Source organism: Dipteris shenzhenensis, chromosome 11 (genome assembly GCF_047967505.1).
Source record: "Dipteris shenzhenensis isolate YYH24624 ecotype China chromosome 11, Dip_SZ_1.0, whole genome shotgun sequence".
NCBI lineage: Eukaryota > Viridiplantae > Streptophyta > Polypodiopsida > Gleicheniales > Dipteridaceae > Dipteris > Dipteris shenzhenensis.
Window position 1 is genome coordinate 38,213,804 of NC_141606.1, and position 14,578 is coordinate 38,228,381.

A 14,578-nucleotide genomic window follows, 5' to 3' on the forward strand; every position below is an offset into this window, starting at 1 on the left:
CACACATATGAATACCAATACATATGGGATAACTCCCAATGTGACACGTGGCATCCTTAGGACACGCTAGACTAAAATTCACACTAGAACTCACTCGAACACACTAAATTGGCTCAACTTGACTTCATGTTCTAACACTCACATGCACTGAGAATCGCCATCTGACAATTAAAGTCTCGTCACATCAACTAAGGATTGAGGCAAGGAGAGCTATAGGCAGTGTCACCCAAAAACGCGTTTCGGGGCACCGAAACGCGAAGAAACGTTTCTAGACGAAACGTTTCTTAGAAACGCCCGAAACGCGCAGTTAGGGCGAAACGTCTGCCTGTCCAAAAATATGCCACGACGGGTTTCTGTCTGATTTTGGCCGCCGTTTTCGTTTTTTCGCCCCTCCCGTGCCGCTCCATTGCTTGCCTTGCTCTAGCCTCCTAGTGCCTACCTTCTACTCTACCCTCTACTCCACCTTCTACTCTCCTCTACTCTCTACTCTACCCTCGAGCCTCTACTCTACTCTACTCTACCCTCTCCTCTAGTCTCTACGGTCTACCCTCTACTTTCCTCTACGGTCTACCCTCTACCCTCTACTCTACCCTACCCTCTACTCTACTCTACTCTACTCTACTCTACTCTACTCTACTCTACTCTACTCTACTCTACTCTACTCTACTCTACCCTCTACTCTCCTCTAGCTTCTACTCTCTACTCTACCCTCTACTCTAGAGTCTAGATTCTACCCTCTACGGTCTAGACTCTACCCTCTACAATCTACTCTACTCTACTCTCTACTCCCATACCATGGCCTCAAAAATGCCGGTGGACCGAGTGGAAGCACAAAACGGGATGAATGGCAGGATACCGTTTTTATAAAGAGATATGGCATATCTGGCACGAGGAGGTCAGTATGCAAGTTTTGTGGTGACACTTTGACGGATCTGCCACTCGAGTTCGAGCACATTTTTTATGGATCGGAGGCCAGGGTAAGAGTGCTTGCCATGCCATTCCAGAGGGGATCTTCTTGGCATATGGAGGTACCTCATCCAAATTTGCTGAGATTCGAATCCCATGATCACAGATCAAGTTCTTCAAGCTAATGTGTTGATTGAGCAGCAGAAGTTGGGCATAGAGGCAACCGTCACTCTCACATCATCCTAGTCAGATACCGGGAATGTGGAGTGTTCTCACTCACAGCAGGAGGGGCATGGGTATACTCCATGTACATCGACATCACAAGTTCATGGGAGTGCCTCTACTCAGCCTCTACATGGCACCACTCCATCGGCATCCGTATCAGTTGGGCTGTCCGCTATGCCATTAGCTCCTCCACGGCCTCCTGTCAACAGGCCGCGTGGTCCAGCAGCTATCACTCCGAGAGTTACTCCTATACAGGCTGCTTGGGCACCACGCCTGAAGCAAGAGGCTGCAATTGCAGAGGAGCAGTTTTTATACGCTTGCAATATTCCCTTCAATGTTGCAAGGAATCCTGCCTGCAAGAAGTTTTATCATGCACTTGTAGCTACTGGTAGAGCAGGAGCATCATCCCTTACACCTGCTAGTTCTAAGACTCTCCACACCACACGTTTGAAGAAGCAGGTGGGATTAATCAAGAAAGATATGGAGGGACTCAAGGAAGCTTGGAGTCGGTATGGACACACCATAGTCTCCGATGGATGGAGTGACACAAAGAGGAGACACATGATTAATATCTTGGTCACTAGTTGTGTGGGAAGCATATTCTTGAGGATGGTTGATGCCTCACATGCCGGCCTTCACATCACCGGAGACTGGATATGGGGTCATATTGAGGCAGCCATCAAGGAGGTTGGTGAGGACAATGTGGTGCAAGTCATCACCGATAATGGCTCCAACTGCAAGAGAATGGGAAGTCTTCTTGAGGTATCCCAAGATAGTATGGACACCTTGTGCCTCACACTCTCTTGATTTGATGATGGAGGATATTGGAAAGCTGCCTTGGGTGTCTAGTGTATACCTAGATGAATCCGAGAACATTCCCAAACTCATCCTTTAAAAACACAACATAGTGCAGTTTCAATCTCATGATAGTCACTCACAAGGTTGAAAACCATAAACTCCATCATGCATAGCAGGGACTAGCTACTATGACATCCCCACTGACGTCATCAGCGCCCAACAGTGGGTGTAGACCATAGTATAAAAATATGCTCTCACACATACAAATCCACACACCCACACATACTTGAGCATCCATTTATACAAAGTCTTCGTACTGAGTTTCTGTCAGCACTCCGGAGGTGAAGCGCAAACTCAGCCATGACGAAGGCTAGCACTAAAGGAGAAGGCTAATCAAAAGGTAGTCCAAAATCTCTTCAATCAAGCTACAACTGCTTGTGAAGTCTAAATGTTTTCATTTTAGTCTCTCCCCAACGAGCATCTAAATCTAGTGTGGTCGAAAAAGCAATGCAACTAGTGACTTATATCACTCGTAAGCCACATGCACTGGCCCTATTCAGAAGGGAGTGTAAGTGGGAGCTATTGAGACCCTCAAAGACACGCTTTGGCTACATCTTCCTGGTTCTTAGCAGGTATGATTCATGAATCATGATTCAATTTTCATCATTCAAAGATCAATTCCTCAAATTATTCATTGTTTAAATTTGTTTAAACTTTATCATTTGTAGGCTGGTTAAGACCAAAGAGAGCCTTTGTCGCATGATGACCAGTTCAGATTGGCTGGATTGGAGTGACTCGAGATTGCCTGCTGGACAGAATGTCGAGGGGATTGTCTTTGACAATCAGTTTTCGCAAGAAGCCCTTTGCATTCAGATGTCCATAGAGCCCTTGTACTTCGTGCTTCGACTCTTTGACCATGAGAGTTGTACTATGGGCTTGCTATACGAGTTCATGCTGAAGCTTCGAAAAGCAACGGAGAATTGTCCTATTGAGATCCTCAACCAAAGCATGTACATATAAGTTGAAACTTGTAAGTTTAATACTCAGTTCTCCTAGCTCTAGAGTCTAGCCTCTAACTTGATTCCTTTTGGTAAATTTTCAGAAAAGATGACATATTAGGAATTTGGAGGAAGAGACGGGATTGGTTTCATAGGCCAATCCACACTGTTGCACATATGCTCCATCCCTTGTGGAAGGAGCCTGCTAAATGGAATGATCGGGTGCTTGTGAACGGATGGATCCAATACTTGGAGAAAGTATTAGGTCGGGTAGCATGGCGTACAAGTTTGCAGCCTGCTCACTACTAACTTCTAAGTGCTTTCAACTTTGTATTATCATTTATGATTTATCTAATTATTTATATTGTCTTCTTCTGTATTGCAAAATGCAATAGCATTGAAGAGGACATAGTGGAGTTTCGCAATGACATGGGTCGTTTCTCCCGTGCAATTGCCAAGGAAAGAGACAACAGGTTGTTGGCTCTTACTTGGTGGGAGAAATTTGGGATTTTGAATCCCTCATTGCAGAACTTAGCTCTCCGCATCCTTTCGCAAGATTGCACATCAGGTCCAGCTGAGAGGATATGAAGCATATGTGCAGACATACACACCAAGAAGAGAAACAAGTTCGTTCTAACTTCTTATAGTTCTTATTTATAGGCTATACAGTATAGCGTCAAGCTTGTAACATTTTGAAAAACAATTCTTAAGTCGTGAGAATTGACTTCTTTATGCTTTGTAAACTATGTCAGGTTGAGCGTGGAGCAGCTCAATAGATTGGTATATGTCAATGCCAACCTACGTCTACTTGAGAAGTGCAGGTCTGTAGATGGTACCGGTAGCATCAAGTGGAAGCCCAAGCAAGTCAATCCTGACAAGATCAAGCTAGAACCTGTCGACATGTCCATCATCCAGCACAGTCAAGAGAATGACGATGCTTACGAGTTCTTGCGACAGGATATGCTTCGATTCCGACGTCAGACACGTTCAATGGCTCAAGCTCATGCACCACGAGTATGTGCTGCTACTGTTGCAGAGGATACAGGGACATCCCAGATTCGTGGTTATCAACGTCGAGCACGAGCCTCATGAGGGGGATCACAGGTATCTATTCTTGCATCGTCATCCAGAGGACGTCCAGACAGAGATGAGCTAGAGGAGGAGGCGGCATTGGTAGACAGTGCGGACTCAGAGGACTCAGATCAGTTGCGAGCCCCTACTTGGTTCGAGAGTGGCACTTCCTCTTCCTCCACAAAGGATGTAGATCCATTTGCTGATTCCAGTACTGATGATGACAGTGATGAGGCAGCAGATGTTGGAGAGGGCAGCGGTCCCTAGCTCTAGAGAGTCGAGGCTAGACTCTAGAGTGTACTGTGTACACTGCAGTTGTTAGCAGCTGGCTTGCAGGCGACGGGCTTTGATTATGTATACAGTTTACACCATACAGTTACCAGTATATCATTATGGCATGTTACATGTATGATGTAAACAGTAATACATAATACATTTTGTTATATTTTGAATCTTGAATCTTGAATCTTGAATCTTGAAATTTGATTCTGAAATTTGAATTATAAAGTTAAAAGTTTATTGTTTGAACTATGGGCCATGGCATATGCTAGCAGCCATATGCACTTGCAACTAATTAGTTAATAGTAATTTGAACTGGAAGATCTGTGCCTTTGTAAACCTCAATCTATAGGCTGCGTGACGCACCTTTTCACTCTTTCAACTGTGTAATATGTGTGTGCATTGTGTGCACAATATGGATATCCGAGAGCTCTTTTGAGAGAGAGTCTGAGAGCTCTTTTGAGAGAGAGAGAGAGAGAATCTGAAGACAATTATTTATGAAGTATATTATATATATAACTTCTATAAAATAAGTATTTTTAGGCGTTTCTAGACGAAACACCTGTAAAAATCTAGAAACGCGTGACACTGGCTGTAGGCATACCCAAACAACAGAGGCTCTGCAAATTATGGCAGATGGAAGAGGTTGAGACACGGGAGCACTTTTTATGTGTTTGCCCAGTCTACTATGAGATCCGAGGAGATCCGAGGGCGGTATCACTGCCTCTTTCAGGAGGGACATGGCTTTGGTCTACTTACACGGTTGATCCATTTCCTGACCAGGTTTGTGTTGAGCTCTATTTGATTGAAATGCGACGACAAAGAGATACAGTGATGCGACAAACCAGTGAGTAGCAAGGAGCGATGCCACAGGTCCCCAACATCAACAGAGCACAGACACGTGTTACAGATATCTATGCACCTAAGTCAGCTACCAGGGAGGATGAGGGAGAGGAGCTTGATGAGATGAGCGGATCAGCAGTAATAGTCTCCACCATGATGCTGCCAGACGAGAGGCATACACTCCACATGCTACACGAAGAATGACCAGAGCACACACGATCGAGGTCCGGTCTATTTCAGCCCTGAGACCGCCAGAGACGAGGCGTCAACCTTGTCGTAGCCCATTGAATACAAAGATTGAGGAGACCACGCCCTCCACAGCATCGAGAGCCAGCTCGACAGATGCAGATACGAGAGCTCCTTACATCTCATCGGAGAGCCACCAAGGTACCTGGATATGTGAAGCCAATGCATGTACTAGGAGCTTTAGCTCTGAACATCTAACACTCTTCTGCTTTTATGCTACTCTGCTATTTTGCCTACTAGTTCAACACTTTAGGTTTCAGCAAGGGCCTTAGTGAGCCCTTTGCTTCAGCCCACAGCGGCTTGTATGAGTTATTTTTGGTTTTGTACTTTTGTCTCATAGGCCCGTGAGACCTCCTACAAACATTAATACATCTCTCTCTCTCTCTCTCTCTCTCTCTCTCTGCGACATCGCAGTGTATACTATATGCATCATGCCTGTTGATGCCTGCTTAGAGGCTCCACCTCTCAGCTCATTGTATCAGGTTTTTTTAGTCTCATAGACCCTTTGGTCTTCCGAATACTTTTAACAAACTTTCTTTCTTTCTTTCTCTACAATGAGACAAATGTCATTATACGAATGATACCCAAATGCTTGATTTTCAAGAGTATGTTTCATTCAACATTTTCAATAGAATTCCATTCTGGCATGCCAAACCACATGTCTCATGTGGATGCAGAACTATCGACTGTTTGCATGTCAACTGTAAAATCGTATGTATAAATGCATATTTGTTCATGGAAGGTATGTTTCAAACATTATTTTGTGTTTAGAAAACCTTCGCGTACGTATGCCGTACATGTGTTAAGAAATATTCCACAAAGTTTCAAAATGTGGCATCTGAAAATGCCCAGCAAATATGTCTTTCTCATGGTGGGCTGTAAATTAGACTCTCCAGGAAGTTCTACTCTAGGATTCAGGTTGTCCCCCAAGTTTTTCACTTGCTTCGGAAAAGGATTTACTTTGAGATAAAAATCTCTTGGTGGTTCCATTTTCAGACAGCATTCAGGTTGCCTTCTAAATTTTCACTAGAAAGGATCAACTTTGAAGAAAAAAATTTGTAGCACCCCAGAACCTAAAGAAAATATTATATAGTCTTCGTCAGATATATTGACATTATTTCTCATTCAGCACCATGATATCACGCTTCTCAAGTGCTTGTGCATGGCAAACTCCAAACATTGTGCCATTTGTGCATCTAAAATCATTTCTTGTCACAAAATGCATTGAATATGTGAAGGGCAAAAGCCCAATTAATATCATGCACTTTTTGTATGCACCCTAAAAGATAAGTCAATATTAGCTCTTCGTAGAGGACACTAAAAATTCGATGAAATTGACTGAACCACTGAAGGGTCGATTACATAGATGTTTCTGTAAGTTTGCAACATTTTCTTCTTCCTTAAAGAGAAGCAGAAGGCATCGACAGAGAATCCCCTAAAAGGCCATTATATACTTACCTCTGCTATCTGAGTGACATGGAAAGGTGGAGATGGTGCAAGTTCTTCAATTTCTGAGAAGATGATGGATGCAAGAGAATTAGATGGCCTTTGACCAACTTTGTACTGAGTAAAAAAGGGATGGGTTGGTTTCCCAGCACAAAGTTGCGCGTTCTCCTGGAGAGAAACTATCACAGGTCTCAATTGCATAGCCACCAAATTTCATTATATATTAGATGAAATGCAGAAATGGCAAAAGCATCATCAATAAGCATAGGCAGTTCGATTAAAAAAGAGAAAAGACTGCCCATCTGAGACTAGCAATATCTAGCAAGCTCTAAGTTGGATTAAGTTTAGAAAGTTGTCAGACATCACCATACCTCTGCTGCAAGTTTTGCTTCCACTTTCAGATCAAAATGGAAAACAGAGCTCCTGTCACCATTGCATCCATTTGTTGAGCCATCAGACTTCAACACAGTCTCAGGATATCGGTTCTCCGCTGCTTCAGTCAGCAAGTGTTTCTGCTTCTTTGAAACTGGTTTGAAAAAATCTACATCCACAATGGTGTATTGAACATAGTGAGCCATAGCTGCATAGTATAGTGGGTCTGAGCACATTTTTCTTGAATAATGTTAAAAACATCAAGCAATAAACTAATTCGAGTCCTTGTTTTGTCATTCAAGGTTCAGAGATCAAAGTTCAGAGGCCCAAACCATTCCCTACCCTATCGCCTCTAATTATCTTTGTCTTGCAGCACTCTAGCAATCAGATTTAGCCTGCATCAAATGAGGCTTTTTTAGGCCTCAATGAACATTGAAATATGATTTTCAAGTCAAGACCTTGGGCTCCCCGACAACTCCTAATGAGGACCCCTCAACCCGTCTGCTTTTCCTACACCCTGCCCCCTCACCATCGCCGCCCCTCAGGCCATCCCTTACCTGATCTTGCCCCCCCCCCTTCCGGTTCACCTTGTCAGCCAGCCCCTCCCATCCTGCTGCTGCACATGTCTCCCTCCCAGCCCCCTCCTGACCTCCTCGTTCGTTTCTTCCACCTTGCCCATCCCCTTTCTGTCTCCACCCCCTCTCCCTGTGTGCTCCTCCCATACAACCGGTACAGATGCCCCTACAACCTGTATGAACACCCATACAGGCTCTCCCAGCCCCCTTGCAGCTGCTCCACTCCACCCCGCACCCCAACCAGCTCGCCCTCTCATTCACCCCCCCTACACACACACGCGTGCGCGGGCATGCAGCTGCCCTCATGCCCTCTACATCAGTACAGTCTGTACAAACACTGATATTGCATCCCAGACCCCTTGCTGCTGCTCCTCTCTGCCCTACACCCCACTACTCCTCTCTCACTCCCACACACCATCTATCCACACACTCCTTCCACTCTCTCATCTATCGGGGGTCTGTGACACAGATTTTCTATGAGGAAGCAAACTCAAACAAGGCTCTCCTGATTGTCGGGGGACCCCCCACTTACCAATCAAGATGCAGTGCCGTCCTGCTTGCACAGACATCAAACCCACCCCCCCCCCCCCCCCACAATTGACTCGGCTTGGGAGGTCATTGCCAGTCTCACAACATGCACAAAGGCCCTCGATGGGACTCAGACCTTTGCCTTCCAGTCACTCGTATTGATCAGGCAGTACATCATACATACACTCATGGCCACATGAAGCAGAGTCCAAGGTTCCTCACATGCAGCAATGGCTAGAAGAGCGACATTTATGAGAGGGAGACCATGGTTTGTTCAATGCACTCACAGCCACAGAGCCTTCGTGGCACTTCCAATCTCCAAATTGGCCTCATTTCATGTCTACTTGATGTATTGAGGGTCCTACTTAGTACAATTTCATTTTCTTACAAAACCAACGGTTCAAGGTCTGTGACAACCTGGAGGAGTCATGAGCACTTAACATCCCCCACTATTGTGATCATCAAGGTTGAGGCCCAAGGCAAGAAGATGAGGCGAAAGCGACCGGGGGGAAGGCATGTTTGGTGGTGGCTATATATATTAATGTCTGTTTTAGGTTGCGTGAACTTTAATCCTAAGACCATGCACATTATGCTGCTTGCTCCACCTCCTCCATGCCAGCCCGCACCCCCCCCCCCTTCCTGCACCTCTTTCCCTACTGACCTCTATTCCTTGTACCACAGTTTCATAATGGTATAATATGGAGATGACACATCCTACCTAGGTATCCCATTACACTGCGCCCTCCAAGAAGTACAAATCCATTTTATCTTCCATCCGAGCATGTTTGGCATGTTACTCAAGACACTGACCATAGCAGGCTCAGCACACTTAGATGCACAGAATCTGGAAGGTGCAATTGATTTGTAAATGACTCAAATACCCTACAGAGGAGATACTTCTAGAGACCGTGGTGGGACATGTCTTCAAGCATCGAGTCAAGGTTTCAGGTCTACAATGGCAATGCCTATGTAGCAAAAGGATGGGCCACTTGGCCAAGGCGTCCTCATGCTTTGCAAGCCGTCATTCCTCTTGCTCCCGAGGCTCGTAGGACTATCAACAACAGGGCAAGGGGGTAGGACCCACCCCCCACCCAATCGAGAGTCACAACAGGCAAGGATGGGGCCTCAACCAAAGATGTCTATGCGGAGAGGGCAACTGGGGGCATCACACCCCAAGTAGTCAATTTTTCCAAAGAGGGGAGGAGTTTCTTTGACCTTCCACCAAAGGTGGTGCAAGGCAAGTCCAAACAACATAGATTCAAGCAGTTTCCAAGTCAATGCCGGAGATCCCTTCCTCCTCCATTCTACTTGCCCACTCATCACCAATGCCACCACCCCAACCTCCGCTTCCTTCTTCACTTCCCCTGCTCAATCTTCCACCTCTCCTCGTTCCCCTCTCATCGACTGCTCACGCAGCCTCTTCACCCTCTCGCCCTTCTATGTTACCCTTAGCTCCTCTGTTGGTTGTGATCACCCTTGTCACTCGTCCTCCTTCTAGGCCTTGCCACCACCCACTCCCCACCTCTTGAGCCCATGCCATAGGCTAAATCGTCTCCCCACCCTAATGATGAAAAAAAAGGACTGATTACAAGGTAAATGTTTTGGATGTAAGAAACATAAACCAAGGCATGCATGGCATAAATGTCCTATTCTATTGGCTAAAATTGACAGACCAATTCTGTGAAAGGGAAAACTAAAGCATCCAAGCAGGGTGAGGCTTCTACCTCCTCATCTACAGTGATTATCAAACCAAGAGTGTATGCTATCCATTCAGCCAACACTCGTGTATGGATTTGTGAAATGGATAGAGAATAGGTACATCCATTGTATAGAGTGGATAGACAATGAAGGATTTTCTCCTCCATGTAGAGCTATTATACGACGAAAAGAACTGAAATAGAAGAGTTGGAAAATTAGATTGATGATCTATAGTTTCTATAGACTAAGCAGTTTCATTTGAGAATCTATAGCCAATGTTTACCTACTTCAAGACACATTTGCGCGAAAGATTTTTTTTTCTACAAATCAGTTTGTTGAGGATATGTACATGTTATTGAGCAGGTTATTAAAAAGAGATTTCAGCAGCATGGTATTCAAAAGAGAGCTTCCGAGTATAAGAGTTTAGATTACCATTTAACTGGCACATGAAGTATGTCCCTCATGTGAGTACGAAGAGATATCAAAGAGATCGTTCTGCATTTTTGGACATTCAGCATCAAGAGAAATTGGACTGAAGATGCGATTAAAATTCTGATTCGGAAGAGATTGTGTACTATCAAGAGAAGAATACTTGCAAATGATAAAGAGGCGATGCAAATGCAGAAGTAAAACAAAAAGTGTACGCAAGAGAAAGAGATAATAATAAACATCAAATATCATGTGTTGGCAAGAAAGATCACTATGCTCAAGACATTCTTTCAACAAGAGCAGCCTTGGTCTATTATGCTAGCAATTTTGTGTGGTCAGATGCGCACACATGCTTATGGACATTGGCTAGTAGATCCATCGGAAGTAGTACTTGGAAAATTTCAAGGTAAAATCCCTGGTTGTCCATTTTCTAATTCCTTGATTCAGGATTGGAAGCAAGTACTCTCTCACATCAAATGGTCTCCTCATCCTGCTTCTCTAGCATCCTCACTCAGATTGGAGAGTATTCATTGGAGTGCTGTGTTTTCCTCTCCCCTTGCTATTTAACAACCCATCAAAGCTTACAATCTTATGAAATTGGGTATCCGGTTCATTGATGACGTTGTAGATATGCAAGGAAATATTCTCCCTTTTCCAGTAGCATGTCGACAATACAACCTGGCAATGCATCATAGACCTATTTGGAAAGCTATTGCTGATCTCCTACTTCCTCTGGTTTCGATTCCGACATTGAATGGCAGTGACAGGCTTCAAGATTGGCACCTTCAACCTTCAAGTCCAAGCATTTCCTCTAAGCCTTTGCAGTTATTGACTTCTATACAGGCTTATCGATTGATATTACCTCCTCCTTGGATTGCCCATCATGCTAATTCTCTATGGCATCTGAACAAATCATTAGCCTGGTGGAAAGGAAGATTGCAAATGATATGGAAGTTGAAAATGCCATTGAAGCAACGACTATTTCTATGGAGATGTATTGTTGGTATTCTTCCAGTAGTGGGAGTGAAATTGGCTAAACGACGGATAGCTTCACCTCTCTGTCCAAGATGTCACCTTGCATCGGAGAGTATTCCGCATTTATTGTGGTCTTGTTCATATTCCAGAGACCTTCTAGATAGAATCTCCTATTTTTTATCTCTCAGATTTCCAGCACACAGGTTCTACAGGTTTTTCTGGATGTATGGCAAACTTTCAGCTTCTTTGTCACAGTATTCTCTCTTCTTCCACTGGATCAGATACTGGGCCTTATGGACCCTCTGGCTGCAGCGCAATCAAGCATTTCTGAATTCTCCCCTTCAGCATCCTTATGAGTTTTTCAAAGCCTCATTAAGGCAGTCATTATATGATGCCTTACATGAGGAAGATTTGGATGTATCTTGTATTCAACTTTTCTTTTACTGTTTCTGATGGATAGGGCTGTAGCTCTATTTTGAGCACTGCCTGTATGTAAATGAATGTTTCATAATATAAGTATCTCGGTTTTCCCAAAAAAAAAAAAGTGTGTGTGTGTGTATGGATAGGGCTGTAGCTCTATTTTGAGCACTGCCTGTATGTAAATGAATGTTTCAGGGGCTTCTAGAGAAGCGAGCTGCTGCTCCTCCCCGTTCCCCTGCTGCTCCCCCTCCCTCAGCCCGTCTCTCTCCCCCCTCAGCCTGTCCCTAGCCCCTCCCTGCTGCTCCCCCCCTGCTGCTCCGCCCCCTCCCCCTGCCTGTCCCTCGCTCCCTCCCTCTGCTCCCTGCTTCCGCCCCCTCCCCCCTGCTGTCCCGCCCCCTCTCCCTGCCTCCGTCCCCTCCCCCCTGCTGCTCCGCCCCCTCTCCCTGCCTCCGCCCCCTCCCCCCTGCTGCTCCCCCCTGCCCCCTGCTGTCCCGCCCCCTCTCCCTGCCTCCGTCCCCTCCCCCCTGCTGCTCCGCCCCCTCTCCCTGCCTCCGCCCCCTCCCCCCTGCTGCTCCCCCCCTCCCCCCTGCCTCCGCCCCTTCCCCCCTGCTGCTCCGCTCCCTCTCCCTGCCTCCGCCCCCTCCTCCTTGCTGTGCCGCCCCCTCCCCTGCTGTCCCGCCCCCTCCCTGCTTGCTCTCCCGCCCCCTCTCTTCCTCTCACTCCTCCCTTTCTTCTCCTCTCCTTTCCCCTCCCTCCCTCTCAGCTTGCCCCTCTCCCCTCTCAGCCCCAGCCCCTCTCCTCCTTCCCTCCCCTTCCCCCCTGCTTCCTCCTAGCCTCCTTTCCCCTCCCTTGCCCCTCGCAGCTTTTTTGGAACGGAAGGAGCTTTTTTCTGTTCGAGTCGGCCTCCTCACCTTGATTGGCGATGAATTCCCCGTCAACCAATCCTACTCCATCTCCACCGGCCGCGAAAACTATCACTTTCTCTAAAGATGAGTTGCAGCAGAGCTCAAGAAGGAGATGTAGAGATTGAGTGCTCTACCACTTTGCTAGCACGCATCTTCGGGTCTCACCCTTCCAGATCCCAAGCCAGAGACCGGATGCTTGCGGCTCTCCCCCCAGACCTCGCTCCTCGATTGGTAGATGTTCACCTTCTGGGACGAGGTTTTTTCCAGGTTGTTTTTGACACTCCAGAGGCTGCGAGCACTGTGCTCAAGGCCGAATTTTTACACCTGGGACACAGGAAGATCTTCTTTGAAGCCTTTCACCTTGGTTTCGACCCAATAGAGGCAGATAAGAAATTCTTCTCGCTCTTCATCAGGTTCCCCGGGCTTCCCCAGGTTTACCATCGACTTCTTTCTGTTATTGGGGAGCATTTTGGCGCAGTTGCTAAGATCCCACCCCTCCCTGGGTTGCCATTGACTGCAGCAGAGGCAACCAAGGCTGATGGGGTTCCTAGAGTTAGGGTCCTTTGCAAGGATCCTAACCTCGAGATGGACCACGTCATGATTCAGCGCCCGGATGGTTCCTTTTTTCGCCAGAGAGTGGAGATTTCAGGCAGGCAGGACCAGTGCAAGATTTGCAGGACCTCGGGACACTTTGCCAGGGATTGTCCCAGGAAGAAGAAAAGGCCTAAGAAGCCCTCTGGTACAGCTACCGCCTCAGGGCATCGACAGGGGGGACAGGGGGGGGATTAGACCCGGCACTTGCCCCTCGACCTCGACAGAGGGGTCGTACAGGTCGAGCTCCTGCTCCTCGTTCTTCACGTGGCGGTCCTGCTCAGTCAGGTGCTCAGTCAGGCGGTGGTACAGGTCCAGTACCTATTCCTCGGCCTCGTCAGGGGGGTGGTACAGGTCCTTCACCTGCTCCTCGACCCCCACCTCCCTCAGGCACACGCGACGCTTTACAGTGGGTTCCAGTACGTGTGCAGGTCCCTCCTTCAGTTCACGAGGGTACCTTAGTAGACTCTGCCTCACCTCGAGCTGTCCTTCCTGTCTCACCTTGCACAGTCCGAGACGCTGAAGCTTCGACCTCCTCCCCAGTTGCAGCTTCTTCCTTAGATCTAGCACTGCCAGATGTTCCTCTTGAGGACGGAGAGATTTCCGCGGCTGGGCAGACACCGGGTAGAGAGCCTTCCTCACTCCCTCCCTTGGACAGGGGGAAGGGGATAGCTTACACTGTTGATCCTCTTCCCTCACAAGGGATCCTTCGTACTCCGGTGTCTGGATTGCTCCACAGGAACTCGTTTTCAGCCTTGGCAGAGAGTTCAGATTTCCCAGAGGAGGAGTTTGTGCCCGCTACTTTTGGGGAGCCAGTGGTTGGATTTCCTATTGACAGAGCTTCTTCTTCAGGTGCCAGGATTTTTTCCCCTATTGACTTTCCTCCACTGGGTTCCTTCCCTCCTTCCTCGAGCAGGAGGTCTTCCCCTGTTGAGGGGTTTGTTTCCGCCACTAGGTCGGGTAAGGTGTTCCACTCTACATCCTCTCGTCGATGAGGATTATCAGTTGGAACATACAGGGCCTAGGTGGCGTCCCACATCGCCGCCGTAGACAGCTGATCCGAGATCAGCTTCATCCAGGTGTTACTGGGGGTCCCATTGATATATTATTTATTCAAGAGCACAAGCTGGATTATAGAGATTGTGCCAAGTCAGGCAAGTTGCTTTCAGGACATACTTTTTGGTCGCCTGCATTGGGCACTAGGGGAGGCACTTCTATTTCAATTTCGCAGTCGGTTCTCCCCTTAGTTGTTGGGCACGGAGTCATTATCCCC

At 46.9% G+C, this 14,578-nt stretch overlaps 1 protein-coding gene across 1 annotated transcript in view; it reads right to left on the reverse strand.

Annotated features, from left to right (window-relative positions):
• LOC147896988 (P-loop containing nucleoside triphosphate hydrolases superfamily protein) overlaps positions 1-14,578 on the reverse strand; it is a 129,814-nt gene that overhangs the window by 67,164 nt on the left and 48,072 nt on the right. The window contains exons 5-6 of the mRNA XM_087381387.1: positions 7,184-7,353; positions 6,825-6,980 (exon numbers count right to left, since the gene is read on the reverse strand). Of these exons, the coding sequence (XP_087237513.1) occupies positions 6,825-6,980; positions 7,184-7,353 (326 nt within the window). The remainder of the gene's footprint in view (positions 1-6,824; positions 6,981-7,183; positions 7,354-14,578) is intronic.